The sequence below is a fragment of the Crocuta crocuta genome, unplaced genomic scaffold, assembly GCF_008692635.1.
Source record: "Crocuta crocuta isolate KB4526 unplaced genomic scaffold, BGI_CrCroc_1.0 scaffold30, whole genome shotgun sequence".
Classification (NCBI taxonomy): domain Eukaryota; kingdom Metazoa; phylum Chordata; class Mammalia; order Carnivora; family Hyaenidae; genus Crocuta; species Crocuta crocuta.
Genome location: NW_027528345.1, coordinates 13,306,027 through 13,325,276, shown reverse-complemented (window position 1 = coordinate 13,325,276; position 19,250 = coordinate 13,306,027). Strand labels below are relative to the sequence as shown.

The window sequence follows — 19,250 nt, the reverse complement described above, 5'->3', positions numbered from 1 at the left end:
GGGGAGATGGGATCAGCAAAATTAAGTCCTAACTACAGAAAGAAGCTTATTAAGGGAAAGCTGGACCATACGATAAAGGAGCAGTCAGCAACTAACAAGAAAAACTACCTGGACAGGTTGCTCCTCTGGTCCTTCATGAAGACTTGGGTCATGCTAACACTAATTCATAGGGCCAATCTGGGATTGAGGGACCACAATGGCAGGAGATAATACACTCCAACACTTAAAAGCAATTAGTTGTTGTTTTTAACACTGTAAGCCAAATGGGATGTGGGAAAAGATCATTTGGGGTGGGGGGAGGAGGGTTTCTACACTAGTTCTCTAACGCCTTAGGAAGAACCGTATGCATTCAGGTTGAATGGAAGGCTATCAGAGGCCTTCTGCCATTACACCATTTCTATAGCATTTTTAGTCTTTTGAGGAGACAGAGCTGTGATCTTGGGATAAAATAAGGCTTGAGGGAGATAAAAGTACACTTGAGGAAAGTAAAGCTGTTAGTGCTGACTAATCACTCATGCGATCTGCAAATTTAAATTTTCCAAGGCTTTTTTTAAAAAAAAAATCTGATAAAGCCAGTGGATTGTTGAGTTATAATTGACCTTAAAGGTTCCTTCTAAATCTAAGTTTGTAATTCTCAGTTCATGACAGGGCTGGTGGGAGACAGAAGGGTGGACAGGGAATGGAAGGAAGGGTAAAGGGACTTAAACAGGGTTGTTTTAAGAATTTCCTGTCAAATTCTGGGTGATATTATAGTTGCTTGTCCAAGATTTACCCAGTGTCAGAGGAAGAGGGGTAATTCTCATTCAGAGGAATGAAGACAAAAGCCAGCAAACTTTACTGGACTTTTTCCAACTTGCCTCCTCATTCTAGGTAAAGAAGTAACTTCTTTATATGTATGTTCTGTAAAAGATCCTCAAAATAACCACTAACCAGAGGAAACAAGCCTGGGATGGACACCCTTGTTACCTGATGCTAATGGCAAGGTAAGGGATCTGAGAAGTCAGAGAAAATGTTCTTCACTAAAGAATCTTAATGGAATTATGGAAGACCCTCAGGATTTATCTGCTACAGGCCCATCTCCTTTTGTGGGGAATGACAAAGGACTAAAAGTAAATTAATCAGGGATACAAACAGGCCAGAGTCAGTTTTATAGACTCCCTAAGTTGAGTAGCCACAGGCCACAAGCTCCCACCCCTTTACCCTTCACAGCACACAATCAACTAAAGGTCTTACTGTGGCAACTTTATTACAGCTAGAAACACAAATCTGGCCAAGAAGGCCTGCTGATAACCATTAAATAATTAAAAAAAATAAAAAGTTAACGGAGAAGCTTTTATTCATTAACACAGAGCCTAACACATTGTTATATTGCAATGCAGAATAAAACTACAAAAAAGTAACAGAATGAAAAAGAAGAGCAAGAACTGTGGCTCTAGATAAAGAATTCAACAAGTCAGACTCTGAAACAGGCACTCTGATGAAATGGCCTAAACCTAGCCCCAGGTTACCATTGCCCCCACCCCCACCCTGTTATTCCCAAAATAGTAAAAAGGAAACGGTCACAAGCTCACAATTGTTTGGTTCTCACCAATGTTAACAAAGAAAAACAAAATAAACCAAGAAATACTTGAGGGGGTGCCTCAAGGTATTCAATCAGTAGGGGGAGAATCTCTGTTTCTCGCCTTTCAGTTTGTTAGTTACACATGGCACGGCAGAAGTGGTGGTGGTGGTAGCTGAAGCCCCGGTACCCTTAGCAGCAGACACAACATTTAGAGCCAGGAGAGGGATGGGTTTCATGCCAAGCAGACTGGAGACACAAGGGGCGGTCGGAAGAGGGTTGGGGAGGCTGGAGGGTGCGTCGGAGGTCCCCGCTGTGGCGAGCGAGGGGGTGGTGGTGGAGGAGGAAGAAGAAGAAGAAGGGGTGGAGGGTTGAGAGAGGTTGATGCTGAGGTGATCAGGGATCGTGACGGAGGCTGCCTGGGAGGAGGGTTTAGCGTTTTCTAAACTGTAACAGAGGAAAAAAAGGAACAAAAAAAAAGGGTGGGTGGAAGGGAAGACCACAAAAGGGAAAAAGTACAGGACAAAAACCGCTTGTTATCAGTTAAGTGCCTCTGGTTGCAAATTAGGAAGACCTAATACCAACTTGTGATAAGCTGCCCTTCTTTAAGTCTGTGTCCCGCCCTCTAAAAATGTATACTTTGCCAAATTCCATTCCATGATGCTATTTAAAACTGCTGTGGTGAAGGAAAAGCTGACAGACAGAAAAGAAATCACACCGAGCACACTTCTGTGTATCTGACACATGGATCCAACCCAGGAATCAGAAAGGATTTCAAAGTAGAAAATGAAAGAATACTTGTATCAGAACAAATGTCTCTCACCCACCAATCACTTGTGAAGCTGTAGAATGTTACTGTATAGAATTAGAAAAACCTTTCCCTAGTATTGAAGTCTGCTTCTATCTCTACAGCAAACTAACCAATATATTAGGACAGGAAAGGACAAGAAACCAAAGTAGGTCACTAATTTCAAAACTTCAAAGAATGTAGCATTTTCAAAGAAAAATGCTGAGAACAGAAGTATAGATAAGAACTAGGAAAGCTTCATTTCTGGTAGGAGGAGAGGTGAGAAAAAAAAGCCTTGTTTTTAACTGATCATACTTCTTACGGAATTGGAACATACTCCTGCACGGCCGAAAAACTCACTTAAGAATGTAAAAATATGCCTCTATTCCTAAAATAAACTCTAAATAACAGTAATGACCTGGCAGCTCCCAAATGCCTGCATGTTTCCATAGCAGAACTGCAGTATTTGCTGACAACTGTCTGGTCAACCCGCCCCACAAGGGCAGGGACCCTCCTCTTAAGATTCCATTTTGTTTACCGGAAGTCCAGAGACTCTTACAATCGATAAGGTGGGGGAATACAGAGAGGACTCATACTGACAGAAGAAACACTCCGACTGCACTACTGAAAACAGAGAAATCTTTCTTGCCTGGTAGTAAAACCAGTTTGCTTCCTGCATTCAAACTGGGCCAAGATGGACAAGTGAAAAGTAAGCTTTGTGCATGTAGTCTTTGATGTTAAATGAAGCTTTAAAAAGTTGTAACACAAATCCATAGTTTGGACAGTTTCATTAAATAGGATGACCCTAAACAGCCAGCCATTGAGTAAAACAAGGATGATGCTCAAAAGAGTGACTGAATCAGGAAACACTGGTGGAGAAGTTCTGGTTCCTTACAATGTAGACACTGACCCAAGTACTGGAGTCAAACAAACTGCTTCCATTTAAGCACTATCTGACAATATTCAGAGCAAGCCTACCCAAAGCAGAAGAAAGCCATCTCCAGCTTCCAAGAACATGATTCTCACCACTTAACTCCTTCCCACACCCCAATTAGAAACAAGATAAACCTTTGCAAACAGCCTGTGCAGAAAGTTTACTACCATTTCACACTGAAATGTTAAGAATCTGATGTGCTTGGTAGCTGAAGAAAGCAGATCTAGACACAGAATAGTCTTTTCTACATAAATACTAGTAAATACCTCACAGCATTAAAAGGCTTAATTAAGGCAAAAGTCAAAACCACTGGGAAATTGATGAATTCTTAACCAGGAGATAAAAGACAGTGGAATAAACACAAAGTCAGTGAGTGTAAATGTAACAGACTTCATTCCTATGAATTCCTTTCCCCTGCAACTAGATTCAAGAAGTCTCAACACCTTTTGTGTGCAACAAAGACTGAATAGTTATGACAGAAGTAAATGACAAGTAGACAAAAATCTACATAAAAAGGATGGCTGAGCTCCTTGCACAATGGGCTAACTGGCTTAGAATGTTAGTAAGCAATTAAAAACAGGACTTAAGCACAAGTGCTGAGAAAGCAAGAAATATAAACGTTTTGTAGGATGCCCAAGGGACATGGTCCTGCTACAACTATAGTGTGTGGTAACACCAGCTAGGTTTGGTAAGAAAAATGAAACCTCAGGAAGTCATTAAGGTATGAGATGGTGGCGGGGAAAAAAAGAAAACACACTAGACATTTCTGAAATATTCTCAAGCCTGTGCCTCCCCTTTCCTGCAAGCTGTGAACAAAAGAACACATTTGCAATTTGAGAAAAATGGATGTTTTGAGAATAAATGGTAATAATGGCTGCTTCCAAGAAACTACCTTGCTGTCACACTACATTTTCCTTACATCAATTAGGGCGCTTTGGGACTAAACCCAATCAGTCAAAGAAATACTCATCTTTGATACGCACAGCAAAAGACCTACATTTGGTTTTAAGTCACTATGTGTGCTCTAGTCAGAGCACTATCCTCCTAGTGAAAACATAACCCTTTCCACTCCGAAAAACAGCAAAACAAATCCAAGCCTTCTATTCCCCTCCCCCATTCAAATGTTACAATCTGGTTACTTTTTCTATTACACTAAGACTGGATTAAAGTAGGGCTAGACTTAAAATTTATTGTCCTCTCCACCCATCCCCACTCCCCTCCCAACTCCCACATTTAGTAATACACTAGCTTTCCCCAAAACACACATTACTTGTGTTGCCATCAATAAGACAAAAGGCAAGGAGGGAACCCTTACCTGACATTGATTAGATATTGAGCCAGGCTAATGCTGGCAGCAGATCCAGTGATGGTAACCTGCCTATCAGTAGATCCTTCCACTGGGTTCGCAATTTTGATCTGCGCCCCAGACATCTGACGGATCTCATTGATTTTGGCGCCTTGACGCCCGATTATGCAGCCAATCAACTTAAGGAAGAAAAACAACAAGGCAGACCAAATTAAGAGTTGCATGGCTAGGTCCAAAAATTCCACCCTATCCCTCCGGCCTTTCATAGCTTGGGTCCACAATAATGGGAACAGAAACTACTTATCTGCGTTCTACTCACATACTCCTGATTTAAAAACCCAAGTTATAGACTGCATCTCAATTCTTGTCCTATTGTTTTGTCTGACCACTAACAGGTCAGAGCCAACTCTCAGTGGACTGACTCCTAGTAGCATTAGCTCACTCCCTCAGAGTACTAACTAGACAAAATAAAACAAAGCCAAAATGATAATAAATCAGTTTATTATGGCAAGGGATAATAAAGGTCTCTGGTTTTTGTCAACCAAGGTGCCTAAATTCATCCTGCTAGGATTACCATTATAATACACTAGTAAGAATTCTGGCTAATTTCTAATGCTTTTGCCTTCAGAAAAGTAAAAAATTGGTCTGCATTCATACTGTCTGATACACACACTAATAACATGATATTGAACACACTTAGTGTAGCTAACGAGACTGAGAAACTGAGTTTATTAGTCTCAATTTAAATAGCCACATGTGTTTAATGATTATTGTGTTGGACAACGTAGAATTATCAACTACTACTTTAAGCAATAAGGCTTCAGATTATACAAGAAACCAAGGCAATTGGGGGAATTTATATCTGAAACAAAAAGGCTCTTTCTGCCTCATGAAACTGTAACACAATAGTTTTATCATATTCTCCAGTTTTTATTCAAGAATCTACATACTTTAAAATTTTTAATTTGGGATCTTAAAAAAGCCCACTTCCTTCCCTAGGTCTTAAAAGTGGCATGACCCTGCGTCAACAGTCTTATTTTTATCCCATGAAACCCTATGAACTATACTTACATCGTTTGGAATGGTGAGTTCATGAGAAGTAGTCTGAGCAGATGCATCCAAACCTGCTAAAAGACAGAAGAGAGCAAGGAAGTTCAATGCAAAGCATACAATCCCCCAACTGATTTGCACATTAACCTAACAGAAGGAAATAAACTGGAAACCCAGCATTGGCTGTTGGGATTCATCACTAACTTGGATGCCTCCAAAGAGGAAAGAGGGGGAAAGGGTACAGAAATAATGCTGGAAAGGTTCTTCTGTACACTCAGAAGAGCTGATTTCATGCCATTTCCTGCAAAGCCCAGCCTATTATTAGCATGTAAGGGGATGGAAGCAAGGGGCAAGGGAATGTAGTACTCAAAAAGGACCAAAATCTAACCAAGTCCTTCTGCACTGCTCCCCTTTTCTGCTTAGGATTTCCTGCTGCTGTTGTGTTGCAATTTTATCTCACCTGATGCTCACTAGCACCAGTGCCAATATCATGCCTGTTACTGGGTACCATGGACTTTTGGCAGACATGCAGAGTTGCTTTAAATATACCTGTATCAGATTAACACCTCCCCCAATCCTAACCTACACTTGAAGGTCAGAGAGAATGAAATGGCAGCCAGGTGAGGGAAGTTTTATTTCTCCAGATTTATTCCCTGTCTTTTGCTCAATTGCTCAGTAATTTTTTTATTTTTATTTTGTTTTCCAAAGAAAAAGAAAAAAATCCCATTAGCAAACACTCATACCCATCAGTAATACTGACACCTGGACCCGACCAGGTCAGCTAGTTAACTCTCAAAGCTAGTCTTGCTCTCAGTTGTGGCTGCTAAACATTTTTAGAAGGGGGTTGGCCAGATCCATCAAGGGACCCTCAGGGGCACCAGGCCCACCCCTTTGCTCTCTCAGCTCCTTTCTGCCATGTGCATGTTGCTGGTATGTCATGGGCAGTGAAACAAGACTCCCACCAGTTTATTAATATAACAGTAGAATACTACAGATTTTTTTTTTTAATCATTACCCCAATAGCCTTTCACCTCTGGAGAGCTGGATTCAATGCCTGTTAAGATACAAGTGAAAATGAGTTTGGTGGTCTCATCCTAACCCTATCGGACAAGTTATTCCTTATACAGAAAAAAAAACCCCAAAAACAAAATAAAACAAAAACAAAAACTACACAATTTGGCACAAATGGATTCTCTACCCAGATCTGTGAATAGCTGGTGGAGAGAAAGGGGGTGCCAATCAGATCAAAGGGGCAGCAGTGAGGATGGGTTAGAAGAAATACCAGCCTACCCTTTGCCTGACAAGCATCCCCAGACCTCACCCCAAACCTTCCAGGGCTTTTTTTTTTCTTTAAGAATAACTCACCCCAAATGAAAACCAAGTTAACAAACACATTACCTCTTTCAGTTTAGCGATAGAAGACAGGCAAGTTTAAACCAGCAGGATGCTGGGTAACGAAGTATGTTTTAAACAGATGTCAAACTGAGACCTTGGGGCTGGCCTCTGTCTTGCACTACACCTTACAGAAATAAACACTGAGGTATCCATACCACTGAATCCGGTGTTGCCATGCGTCATGGGAAAATGAGACTGTTGCATTGCCAACTGGTGCAGCTTGGTCAACTGCAGGGAGGAAACAGGAGAGGTTGGCATTAGAAGAGTAAGAGAGCCAGGGTTCATGGACATTCAAATTAGAAAATGCAGAGCTCCTGATCCCCAGAGTTGACTCTACTACTCAACTACAACATAGGATGAAGATGGGGCTTATACCATAATCCTGGGGATGGGCAAAATATGAAGCTAAGGGTTAGAAATAGAAAGGGCACCAGTACAAGAGAATGAATGCATTTTGGGTGTGTGAAAAGAAAAGCAGCAGCACCCGCCCAACAACCATCCCCTTGTGGGCTACTTAATGAAGGTGTTTGCAGCCATTGCAACAGTTGCCCCAGGGACAAGCACAGACAGGCTAGGTAAACAAACTGTGCAGTGGTGCTAGGGAAACACACCATGCAGGGTTCTGTCAGTATCAGGAGGAGGGAAGGAGATGAGGGGGCAGGGAGACTGCAAGGAGGAGAAAGATTAAGATGAAACCAAACTGGGCTCAGCACCCCCTCACCAACAGATTTCTACAGCTTTTCTTCTTCACCTATGTGTACTATCCTGGCTGTTATAAAACAATCCCTCCTCAAGGCTAGTTTCTTTCTTGGGCCAAACACTAACCAAGAACCAAACCCAAGATCCCAAGTCTAATGCTCGGCACCTGAAAGGGTTAGTAATGACAGAGCAAAGTGCAGAAAGAAAATGCCCTTAAACGAAATCTGAATACCATTACTTTTAAGTAGTTTTTAGTGGCAAGAAAGGTTTTATGAAGTTGAATCCCAATATTCAGCTTCTTATTCTTCCCTGTGCAAATAAGCCCCTTTTCGTCCCTCCTGAGGCTTTTTCAATTGTCACCTCAAACTGAGGAGTACAGTACCCAAGGGAAACCCAACCTCCCCCTCCTCCCCCACAGAAGGACTCCATGAAGAGATGCAGTCTGTCCACTGTCAATTTAGACTGTGCCCTGGAATAACAAATGATAATACACCATGGAACATTTCTCTTTTAGACACAGTAATGTGGAAAACAGGATAAAACAGAATCTAATAATCTGCTGGATTATAATTTCCAGTGATTATAATATCAGAAGGCAAACAAAGTGCTACTATGCCCTGATTAGAGTTTATTTAAGGGCCAAAAGATGGGGTTCACCTTGCGAGGAAAACAATACTCCATATGCTTAAGACCCAACTCACTTCTGCCTATGTGGAAGAAAGAGTGAGACAATTTTGGATGGGAGAGGGAGCTTTTCAAAACAAGAAGTGAAAACAAAACTTACATCTGGCTGTGGAATGGCATACTGTCCTTGAATGGTATAGGCCTACAAAAGGAGGAAAACAGTTCCTATTAAAAAAAACCAATCAGGGACAGCCACCCAGCGGGAGAGGGGGAGACAGATTTCAACTAGCCAGGAAGCCAGAGTTGAACTAGAGATGGGGGAGGCCACAGATTGAGGCAGTAGATGGTATCTCACAAATACAGTCAGACATGAGTTGGCTTTCTTTGAAACCTAAATATGATGACTTATTCCAGGAAGCCTATCAAGGGAGCCAAGTTCCCTGCAATCAAAGGCAAAATACACATTTGTTTCTTAATGAAAAGGTGGGAAGTGGGATTAAGCAATGCCTCGATTGACCAAGCCCCCTTCTTTCTCCCTCTGTACAAGAAAGCCAAGGAGGAAAATGGTCTCTACCCTCAACCACCCCAACCCTTATACCAATCATGATGACATGAGTGTTCATATCTGTATCAACCTACATGGCATGTTCTGTAACACTTGCCTTTCTTTCCCTACTTATTTTTTTCTACAGTTGCCTAAAGACCTTAAGTGCTCTGGAAGCTGGCTTAGTCCCTGACACTAGGGAGCTGATCATAGGAATGCAAATAAATAACTCACTGTGTTCTAAATCCTGCACCTTCTCCCACCTCCCCCTCCATAAAAGGCACTTGCAGCTCCCACTACACCCTCCTCCCCCCACACCATCACCTCCGAAAAGGGAGCTGGGTCTTCAGGGCAATGGGGTGGGGGACAAGAAGGAACAGGAAGGGAGGGAAAGGAGTGGCTGGTTAAAAGGATGTGAAGCTTTTCACATCACAGTGGCCAGTACCCCCAAAAGTGCACCCAGGTGGGGGTGGGAAGGTGAAAATGGGATAGGAAGAGTGGGAGATGGGGAAGAAGGGTTGAACAACAACAACAAAAAAAAAAAAAAAAAAAAGGAAAAAAAAGGAAAAAAAAAGGAAAAAAGAAAAAAAAAAGAGAGTTGGTGTTACCATCTGGTGGGCTACGCGGCCTGTGTGAAATGAGGTGGGGGGGGTCAGTCCAGGTCCCCGTGGACAGGTGGTGTCCACAGCACAAAAATCACCAGCGCCACTGGCCCCCCGCGTGTTGGCAGTCTCGGCTGAGGCGGAAGGATTGAGTGAGCCTTGGAGACTGAACATCCCCTCTCACCTCTAGAGGTGGTCCCTCCAGGTCAGGGTTGAGGCACATGGACGGGGTGGTGTGGGGAAAGCTCGCACTGTCGCTGCCTGTGCTGTACCTGTCCTGTGGATAAATAGAGGATTTCAGTCTCCAGGGCTGTCAATCCGGCACCTTGTCACCAGCATGAAATTCACACAAAAAAAGTTGTTTAATTTTTTCTTTTCCTTTAAAAAGGAGCTCACGACACAATTTGAAACGAGCTGCAATCAGTGAATTTAAAAAAAAAAGTTACCTTGTGGCAGGTATCACACTGCACAATTGGGCTATTTTCAGTAAGAATGAAGGGGTGGGGCAACAGAGCTGATGCCAGCTACTGGTCAATGTGGGATTAAGTTGAACCCCTATAGAGCCCACTTTTGTCACAAAGGAACAAAAGATACAGGTCCATCTGTGGACGTTGCATAAATTGGTCCATTTAAAAAGGCCCATGGGAATAATAAGGGCCACTCATGAAAGAAGCTGCAAGCCTTTAGAGGGTGNAGGGGGGGGGGGGGGGAAGCAAAGAGGTAAGAAGGGGGAGGTGGAAAGAGGAGGAAAGGAAAGGGAAATAAAGAATTATAGAGGACTGCCGCTATGCAGCAAGGGACTCTTTATATAATCCCAAATGGGAGTGGAAGTATCCAGAAGAGCAGGAACCTGGAGTTCCTGGGGGAGAAGGGAAAACTCCTAAGGCTAAGCCTCCTTGCTATACTGACTCCGGGCCTTTGTTTATCCTGCCTGCCTATCCAGACTGTTGGAACCCTTTGACCAATCCAGTTTCTACAAAGCAAGGTACTAAACTGTCTCAATGTAATATTGTGACATGATTAATTTCTTGTGAAAGCTCCCAGAAGCACATGACAAACTAAGTCCCCAAAATCTTGTTCAGTTTTATGCCAACTCAAAATAGAATGTGAATGAGATGGACTTCGTTTAGGCTTCCCCCAATTCAAACACAAGATGGAACTAATTGAGTAAGTGTGCTTAGAACAGGCCAGCCCCTCTTTGGGAAAAGGCATTTTGAGCAATGTACTTGCTTGCTTTGGCAGCCACCAAAATGAAGGTCACTATTTCAACCTGAACCCCAACATTTAAAAAACTAACCTACCTACTCCTCAAATACTAACCAACAAAGCATAAAACTACCATGGTTCTGACCCATGCTCTTGTCATAAAAATCTAACTTCAGAATAAACCATGTGCCAAAGATCAAGAGTTTTAGGTGGGTGAAGCAGAGAGAGGCCAAGGGGGTGCTTTGGTGTTCTTACTCTAACACCAAAGGTCATAGCACCACAGCCCAACATGCTCTCCCCCTTCTATTCTTGCACACTGAACCCTTACCCCGGGCTGGTTTCAGTTATGCCATGTGGGTTCAAACCAGCTTATGAGGTTAAGAGCCTGGGGAAACAACACACTGGAACTCAGGAGTGAAGGGGTAGGAGTAGGGGAGGTGAGGTGGGGGGAGAGGGAGGGGAAGTTTGTAGGACACTCAAGTTCAGGACCCCCCAATTTTGAGACCACCATCCAGAATCTCCTTCAGAGGTCCAGTTCTTTGCTACTTTTACTTAGACCTCTAAAGAACACCCCACTCATTAAAAAGCATGGATGGGGTGGGGGTGGGGGGTAGGGAGAGAAGTACTGACACCAAGGCAATTTAACCCTTTCTTCTAACCCAACCCACCTTAAATTACCAAGTAAATTACCTCTTCCGAGTGCCTACAAAACTCCCATTGCCTGCTAAAAATTAAGTAAGGGCTTGGCATACAGAGCTTTCTCAAGTACAAAAAATAAAACTAAAAGCAGGTCAAACTATGGCCAGAGTACAGGTTTCAGCAAGCATGCAGAGTGGCCTGGTGTGCTGCTGGCAAAGTTGACATTTCAAACATAATCCTTGTTCATTCTAGCCCACCAATAAGAATTTTCTTACCTGACCACCTGCAAAGATGACTGGAGAACTGGACGGCTTGGGCCGGTACGGGATGGTCACGCCCTTCGGGGGGGACTGGGAGAGAGTCAGAGGGGAAAAAAACAAAAAGAGATAAGGTTTCAAAGCTGCTTCAGCTGTGTGGCTTAAGCTCACACAGGTCAGTTAAATTAAAAACTGTATTATAATTTCCATCCCCTCACCTACCAACGTTGTCTCTGGCTAGATCTAATCTCAAATCATCTGCAGTTAATTGCCTTTAAAGCAGTAAGATGGATCCGTGGACTACACAGCTCACACTAATTCTCATCAAGGCAGATTCCCCTGTAATAATTTACGCATTATTTCCATGTTTTCAAATAAACCTAATGAACACGACACACCTCTATGCGTACATATGTAGTTGATAATTTAAGATCTTACGTTTTGGCCTAAATAGGAAATGAAGCCAAAAATAATGTACCCAAATGTTATGCCTGAAAAAATATACATGGTCAGTAAATAGTTCAAAGGCTCAATCAACATTTTTCTAAATTCTACTTGAAAATTCTTTCTTTCATCATGAGTATAGTAACATCTCAACAGCAATTCTAAATGTTTTATTTTCCCTTAATTTTGCTATTCTTGTTTTAACTGAATAGCATATACTACCAGGACCTCATAAACACCATTATGGCTAAGTGTTTTTCCTACAGAAATATCTTGAATATAATCTTGCTTTAAAACATGGAAATTAATTTGAAGGATATGTCAAATTTGCCTACAGCCAAAATATTGTAACCCAAAGGCAACTTAAAAAACTCGGTTTCTCTGGGGCGCCTGGGTGGCTCAGTTGGTTAAGCATCCGACTTCGGCTCAGGTCAGATCTCATGGTTCATGGGTTCGAGCCCACCATCAGGCTCTGTGCTGACAGCTCAGAGCCTGGAGCCTGTTTCAGATTATGTGTCTTCCTCTCTCTCTCTGCCCCTCCCCCACTCATGCTCTGTGTCTCTGTCTCAAAAATAAATAAACTAAAAAAAACAAAACAAAACAAAAAAAACACCTCGGTTTCTCTGGAACCCAGTTGTTTTTTTTTTTTTTTAATTTTTTTTTAATGTTTTATTTATTTCTAGGAGACAGAGAGAGACAGCGTGAGCAGGGGAGGGTCAGAGAGAGAGGGAATCACAGACTCTGAAACAGGCTCCAGGCTCTGAGCTGGCAGTCAGCACAGAGCCCGACGCGAGGCTCGAACCCACGAACCGCGAGATCATGACCTAAGCGAAAGTCGGACGCTTAACCGACTAAGCCACCCAGGCACCCCAAGAACCCAGTTATATCTTTTGTCCACTCAGGCCAAGTAGTGAATCTTCCCCTACCAACCCTGCTAGAATTGCTGTAAACCAATAGATCACGGCTGCTTAGCAGTTTCTATTTTTGCTCAGACTATAAGAAAAGTCAAAGCTAGGGGGAGGAAAATATGAACTCAGGGAACCTCTTCCCCACCCCCACTGGAGGCTTCTAACCGCTTCACCTAATTCTAGTCTTACTAAATATAGATCAGTCTGTCTCCCTAGAATCACCCTCCCCCCATTCTCAGCATGAGCCTGAGGGCTTACCTCCAACATGACCACGCAGATCTGTTTCACGCACTCAATGATGGATTGAGGAATGCCAGCAATAGTGATGGCCCGCTCAGTTGAGTTGGGGAGCATATCCCCTGCCACCTGGACCTGTGCCCCTGTACTCTTTGGGGTAGAAAGAAATTTTTAAAAATCAGAGATAAACAATTCATGCTCTTCCAATTCCTCAAGCAGCAATTTGAGAGTCTAAAGAGCAGCAGAGATACTTATCCCATCTCCTATTTTACCCTTTATATCCTCCCTTCCCACTCTTCCCTTATTCCAGATAGAACTGTTTAATCACAGTTATAAATAAATTAGCCTCTGAAAGTCAGTAACAGCCTAAATTTAAGCTGCTCTCAAGAAAAAGGTCCAACTAGACAGTTTCCTTTCAGCTAATGACAGCTTCATGAGCCATCAAAGTCCCCACAAACATCACCCACTTTTCATTCTCTTATTAAACAAATATTTATATAACGCCCATTCTATGCATCAGGCACCATTCCAGTTTGTTGGAATACATCAACAAAGCCAAAATCCCTGCTCTTGTAGCATGTACAATATGCTCCCGAAAACTCCTTTAGGAGCCAAATTTCATTCCAATATCCAATTCAGTAACCTCCAGATACTACTAAAAGCTTCCATAATTCAGTCTGAATTCCAGTCTAAAAGGGAGCAGGATTACAACTACCCCCTAATATACTTTCCTGTTTTCCCTTTGTTATTTAGGTGTTTGGCCAAAGAAAATTATTGGCCACTATTATATATCAAACTCTAATCTCTTTAGACAAACAAAAAAGCACAGTCTCATGGACAAGTTGCCAAATGAAAAAGGGAAACAGACCATATGCAACAGTTAGAAATTCTGGTTAACGTTCTTATTGTTAAGATATATGAATTATAAAAAAAAAAAAAACCAAAAAGACTCCTCCACATTATATACATGTTATCAACTGTATAATACTTTTCCTCCCAATGCACAACTAAATCATAATTGTCTAGGACTACTACTTCAATAATAACCTTCACTGCAAATGTGAACTTTTCCAAGCCATACTAAGAGCTATTAATAGAGGAAGCCATATTTAAAATAATTAACATTTTCAGGACCACAAAAGTTACCAACCTCTCGTATTTCCTTGATCTTGCAACCACCTTTCCCAATGAGAGAGCCACACTGACTAGCAGGGACCACCAGCCTCAGGGTTACTGGGGGTCTACTGGCAGCTGTGCTATTGGTCATAGAGCTGCTGATGTCCTTCAAAAAGAAATTTTAACACAAGAATCTAAGTTTAAGCAGATCCCTGGGACCCATAACTACTATATAAGAACCATTTGACCTTATAAGGGATGTTTCACGTCATGGTCTATCATCAACAAGAGTTCAAACATTGCCCCCTCTATCCCCAAAACAACTACTTCTTTAAAGATAAAAACACCTAGAAACTTTCTGATTATCCCTAAATGCAGTTTCTTTCATGGAGGAAAAAAGGGTTATTTATTTTGGAAATTAGAATTGACTGCAAAAGGAAACAATATCAAAATCCAAATTAAAACATTAAGATGAAACAATGCAGCCCTGAATTCAAATAACCAATTCTGTCCTCATAGAAAATTAGAAAGATTAAGCAGGGTATTTCTATTTATCAGTTTTAATTTCTTGGCAATATCACCATTATACAGATAATGAAATTGAGACCAAGTACTCGTCCCAATCACATCTAAACAGTTGTAGATTTGATAAAAGACTGTACTGACCCCAAAGCCCACTGTCTTTCCCAGAATATGCTACATCCAAAAAGTCATGGTTTTAGCCTAGTTAAATTTAGCCCTCTGAAGATTAAGTGGTTTAAACATCACTTCTCAGCCTAATCTCTATGTAGTAGCTAGACCTGAAAAGTGCTTAAACATAAGCCCCTAAAGTCAAGGACACGTTAAAGTACGAATAAATTTCTGAATATTTTTTAAGCTGCAGGCTCTGGATGAGCAGGGCCTTGTAGGTCAAAAGATAACATTTCTGATCTTGGCCAGGATAAAATTTCAGGCACCATTAAGTATCCAACCACCAACCAAGTAGCAGCCAGGAGCTCTCCTCTGCCTGTGGTGTCAAATGCATGATTAGCAGCATTACTGAAGAGGGGGAGGAGGCTGAAGACCTAGGGCAATGGTTATTCAGTGCCTAAAGGTTGAAGGATCTTGCTGAACAAAGAAACAAAAAACAAAGCTTCTTTCTGCCAAAAAACCTCTGGCATTGATATTTTGCTTCTGAAAACCTGTAAAACATATGCCCTCCCTCCAAGTATAATTCTGACACAAAGTTAACAGACTGAATTTCTTAAAAATGTACTGCACCCAGGGTTGAAAAATATGTTATTTCATGTATTAGTGTTCATCAGGGCACCTAACAAAAGCACATTTATTTAAGTTCATTCAACTATAAGAGAACACGAAGTTCACCAATGCAATAGCATCATACCTTCAAAAACTACTGGTCAAAAAAATAAAAAATAAAAATAAAAGACGCTAGTTTCTTTACACATCCCCAGTAATAGTCAAGCTACTCCTTTTAATGATTCAAGTGACTTATGATCAAATTTTGGGAACACTGAAGGGGAGAGCAAAGGACCCATTTACAGATTTATGATCCAGGCTGGCCTTGAATTTAGAAAGCTCTTAGAAAAATCATTAAGCTATCTTCACTTTAAAACGAAGACAGGGGTGGGGGGAAATGAGTGAAAACAACGAACCTCTTCCAGTTTGTCAATGATCATAGCAAAGGCTTTGAAGATGGCATTAGTGGGTCCAGCCAAAGTGATAATTCTCTCAGGACAATTCCCTTCTGAGATGTTGATACGTGCACCACTCTGGATTAAAAAAACAAAGCCAAGAGGTTAAATAGACAAAAAGATCTGAACATACAGAGAATTCAGTCCCTCCCAAATAAGATGACCAAGGCAGCTGCCTATATGATCTTGACACAAGGCGATTTCAGCATTTCAAACATTGCTCATGTTTCCCCTCCACAGCTCCACAGAAGCTGCCTTAAGGCTTGAATGAATTGAGACGTACTGGAACTGCATTTCCCACCATAGTACATAATTACTAATAACCAAGCCAGAAAAACATCAGATTCTCCTATTGAAACCATCCCCCTTCTAATCACTCATTAAAGAAAAATTTTGCCTTTAAGGGCTTTTTAACAAGCCTTAAACTAGCTCCCCCACCGAACCCCCTGTTAACTCACCTCCTCACGCATCTTCTTAACTGATTCTCCTTTCTGTAAGAGGAAAAGTCCAGAGTGAGCTCTAACCACTATTCAACCAAGACTAACTAAACAGTAATTAGAGTTGAAGTGAAACTGTCTTACCTTTCCGATGATACTGCCAACTTCCTGCAATGGAGAAAACTAGAGTCAAATAAGAGGAAACTCAAAGTGTTTCTATCATGAAAAGGAATTTTTAACTCTCCAAAACAATGGAAAAACTCAGATTTACTGGGAAGAGAAGTAGGTAAGTTTACTCTTTTCTTTGCTCAAAAATGAGCAATGATAAATAGTACCAAAGAATACTGAAGGAATAATGATGCAGAAGTGACCCAATGCTATTCTGTGTTTAATATAACTTATTTTTTACAGTACCAAATCTGTAGTTTCCCAAAATAGTATGAGCAGAGGTAATCTATTTATCACAAGCTACACCAACCTCCATGAGAAAAATCTTATTATCCAGGTATGAGAGTCTTTGGCTCCATCCCTTAGGTAAGCCTTTCCTGCTCAGTGGAGCTTCCTACTCAAGTCTGTCCATTTTCCCCACTACATTCTCATCTACTGATAGAGGAGTGCTAAAGCCAGATGCCCCACAGTGCTAATCTGATGAGCTCCAAGATGCATGCCCTCTCTTCCTGGCCTCTCCCCGAGCAGTTACTATGACCCAGTTTCCCAAGCTGGTGCATACCTTTCCATGCATAAGTAGCCGGATGGTGAGAGTGACATTTAATCCACCTTCAATCACACCGGTGTCCATGTCGAGCAGTGTTCTGGGGAGCTGGACTTTGAGTGGTCAAGTCTTTGGTCACTGGTGGGGGTGAAAGCCAAAAACTGAAATGCAAACACGACCAAAATCAGCGAGAGAAAAACAATAGGAAAAATAGTTCCCAAAGTCATTTTCACCATTATCAATGTGTTCTGGCTCTATTCCTTAAATGACAGCCTATCAGTTGGCAAGCTTGTATACATCCCAGCACAAGTGCACTAATGACAACCATTTACAGCTCAGGTTCTGTTAAAGTATGGAAGGAGACTTCAGTCGGCTGTCCTTAATGGTAAGGTTTCCGCTGACTCTCAGAAGGAGGAAGATTCCTTCAATCGGCAATGGATGCAAAGGAACTGCTGAAGGTGCACCAGTTGTCCTTCAACAAAATAAGATTTGACAGCATACAGAAACACCTGGAAATCATGAGGCCAGACCTCAAACTAACCAACTATACAGAGAGGCAGATGGCCTTTTGCTTCCCTATTAGGTAGCAGGCTCAGGTTAAAAGCAAGAACACATTTTCTCACTTGTAGCAATTTCTAAATTTAAAAAATTGAGATGTAGTTCACGTTACAATTTCAAATGTTGATAGATGACACCAAATAATTTTAATAAGATTTAAATCAACAACCTCACTGAAAATGGCACTATCTGAAAAACCTTCTATGAAGGCTGGGATTCCATACTCCTCTTTGGGAAAAGGCTCAATGCATAGGTAGATCCTGAGTCCTTTCTCTCATCCTCTCTCCTGACCCAACTTGATAATCACTCATATTTGAAAATTTGCCTTGCTTCTGTGTATTCTTTGTTACCACTCCACCTTTACTCAAATCTACTAAATCTTAAATTTTCTTCCAAAGAAAACAATGACACTAAAACTGTATTGCTAAAAATTTATTGTATAGTTGCCTTAAGCAACAGCAGGAATAAACCTTTCCTACAGAGAAAGCTCTTTCCCCACCTACCCTCTGAAACAATGTTCCAAACATTTTGGAATAACTACTAGTAGAAAGAGTATGTTTTTGAATATACCTTTTCCTACGATACCTCCTTAGGACCTAAGGGTGTTAGCTTTAAAAAGGTTCTCCAAAGTTGATAAATTTCACCAGGGACATTTTTAGCAACATCCCTTCAAAGTCAACATCAACGATCTCTCTCCTACAGCTAGTTCCCCCTTCTCAAACCAGCCATCGTTTTAACTTTGTTCTAATACAAAGCCTATCCCTAAACATTTAAAGTGTTTAAGCTGCTGCCAGATTCATTCTGTATATGGCAAGCTGCCTCAGTTACCTCCAGAATATGATTATTTAAAAGACAAGACTTTGCATCCCCAAGGCACCTCATTCCCCCACTGTCAAAATAGAATTAATTGTTGGCAAAATCCCAGAATTCAACACTTTTCACTCAGGGAAAAACAACAATGCTGGGGGTGGAGGGGGAAGCAGTTAACTCTTTAAGAATGACTTTTTAATAAGATATAGAAAAAAAAACTGGCACTTTAACTCTTTATCCCCATTCAAATGTAACTGGAGTCACTTTACAAATACCACAGTAACACAAGTTCAAAACAGCAAGAACACTGAAAACCTATTAGAAAGCCATTTCTTGATTAAGGCACAGAGGTGCATTTCTAACTCCAAACATCCAAGAAATCCCTGTCATTTCTCTCCCGACTAGGTTAATAGAAATGTACCCAATCCCAGAAATCCAGCTGTTAATCCTGCAGTCCATTACCCCTTCTCCTATAAATAGCTCGGCCTAGGTCTATAGCGGCAGTCATTTTGTAATTTCAAAATTCGTTACCCCGAGAGAACGTCCTGAATAACTCGGTAACTGGGAGCCCGTTTACCCTTTCTTTAACTCCGCAGCCCCCCTCCCCTCGGTTATCCAAGGATTTTCCAATTAAAAAATGCCCCCCCCATCCCTCCACCAGAAAAGAGAGAAGGGAAAAAAAATAAACGGTTCGGTCGGGGGGGGGCGCTGCGATCCAGGGGGAGGGGCCGGG

The 19,250-nt window shown here is 41.6% G+C and overlaps 1 protein-coding gene across 11 annotated transcripts in view; it reads right to left on the bottom strand.

The window, feature by feature from the left end:
• PCBP2 (poly(rC) binding protein 2) overlaps positions 1 to 19,250 on the bottom strand; it is a 22,385-nt gene that overhangs the window by 2,364 nt on the left and 771 nt on the right. Inside the window, exons 2-14 of one of the 11 annotated variants that reach the window (XM_077753484.1) lie at positions 17,168 to 17,310; positions 16,582 to 16,605; positions 16,459 to 16,491; positions 15,962 to 16,078; positions 14,341 to 14,472; positions 13,212 to 13,340; positions 11,620 to 11,694; positions 9,684 to 9,776; positions 8,514 to 8,555; positions 7,186 to 7,258; positions 6,651 to 6,689; positions 5,657 to 5,712; positions 4,595 to 4,764 (exon numbers count right to left, since the gene is read on the bottom strand). In XM_077753484.1, the coding sequence (XP_077609610.1) occupies positions 4,595 to 4,764; positions 5,657 to 5,712; positions 6,651 to 6,689; positions 7,186 to 7,258; positions 8,514 to 8,555; positions 9,684 to 9,776; positions 11,620 to 11,694; positions 13,212 to 13,340; positions 14,341 to 14,472; positions 15,962 to 16,078; positions 16,459 to 16,491; positions 16,582 to 16,605; positions 17,168 to 17,236 (1,052 nt within the window). In that variant the 5' untranslated portion in view covers positions 17,237 to 17,310. Of the gene's footprint in view, positions 1 to 4,594; positions 4,765 to 5,656; positions 5,713 to 6,650; positions 6,690 to 7,185; positions 7,259 to 8,513; positions 8,556 to 9,683; positions 9,777 to 11,619; positions 11,708 to 13,211; positions 13,341 to 14,340; positions 14,473 to 15,961; positions 16,079 to 16,458; positions 16,492 to 16,581; positions 16,606 to 17,167; positions 17,311 to 19,250 lie in introns of all 11 variants that reach the window. The other 10 variants (XM_077753485.1, XM_077753482.1, XM_077753483.1 and 7 more) reach the window with 10 other exon arrangements.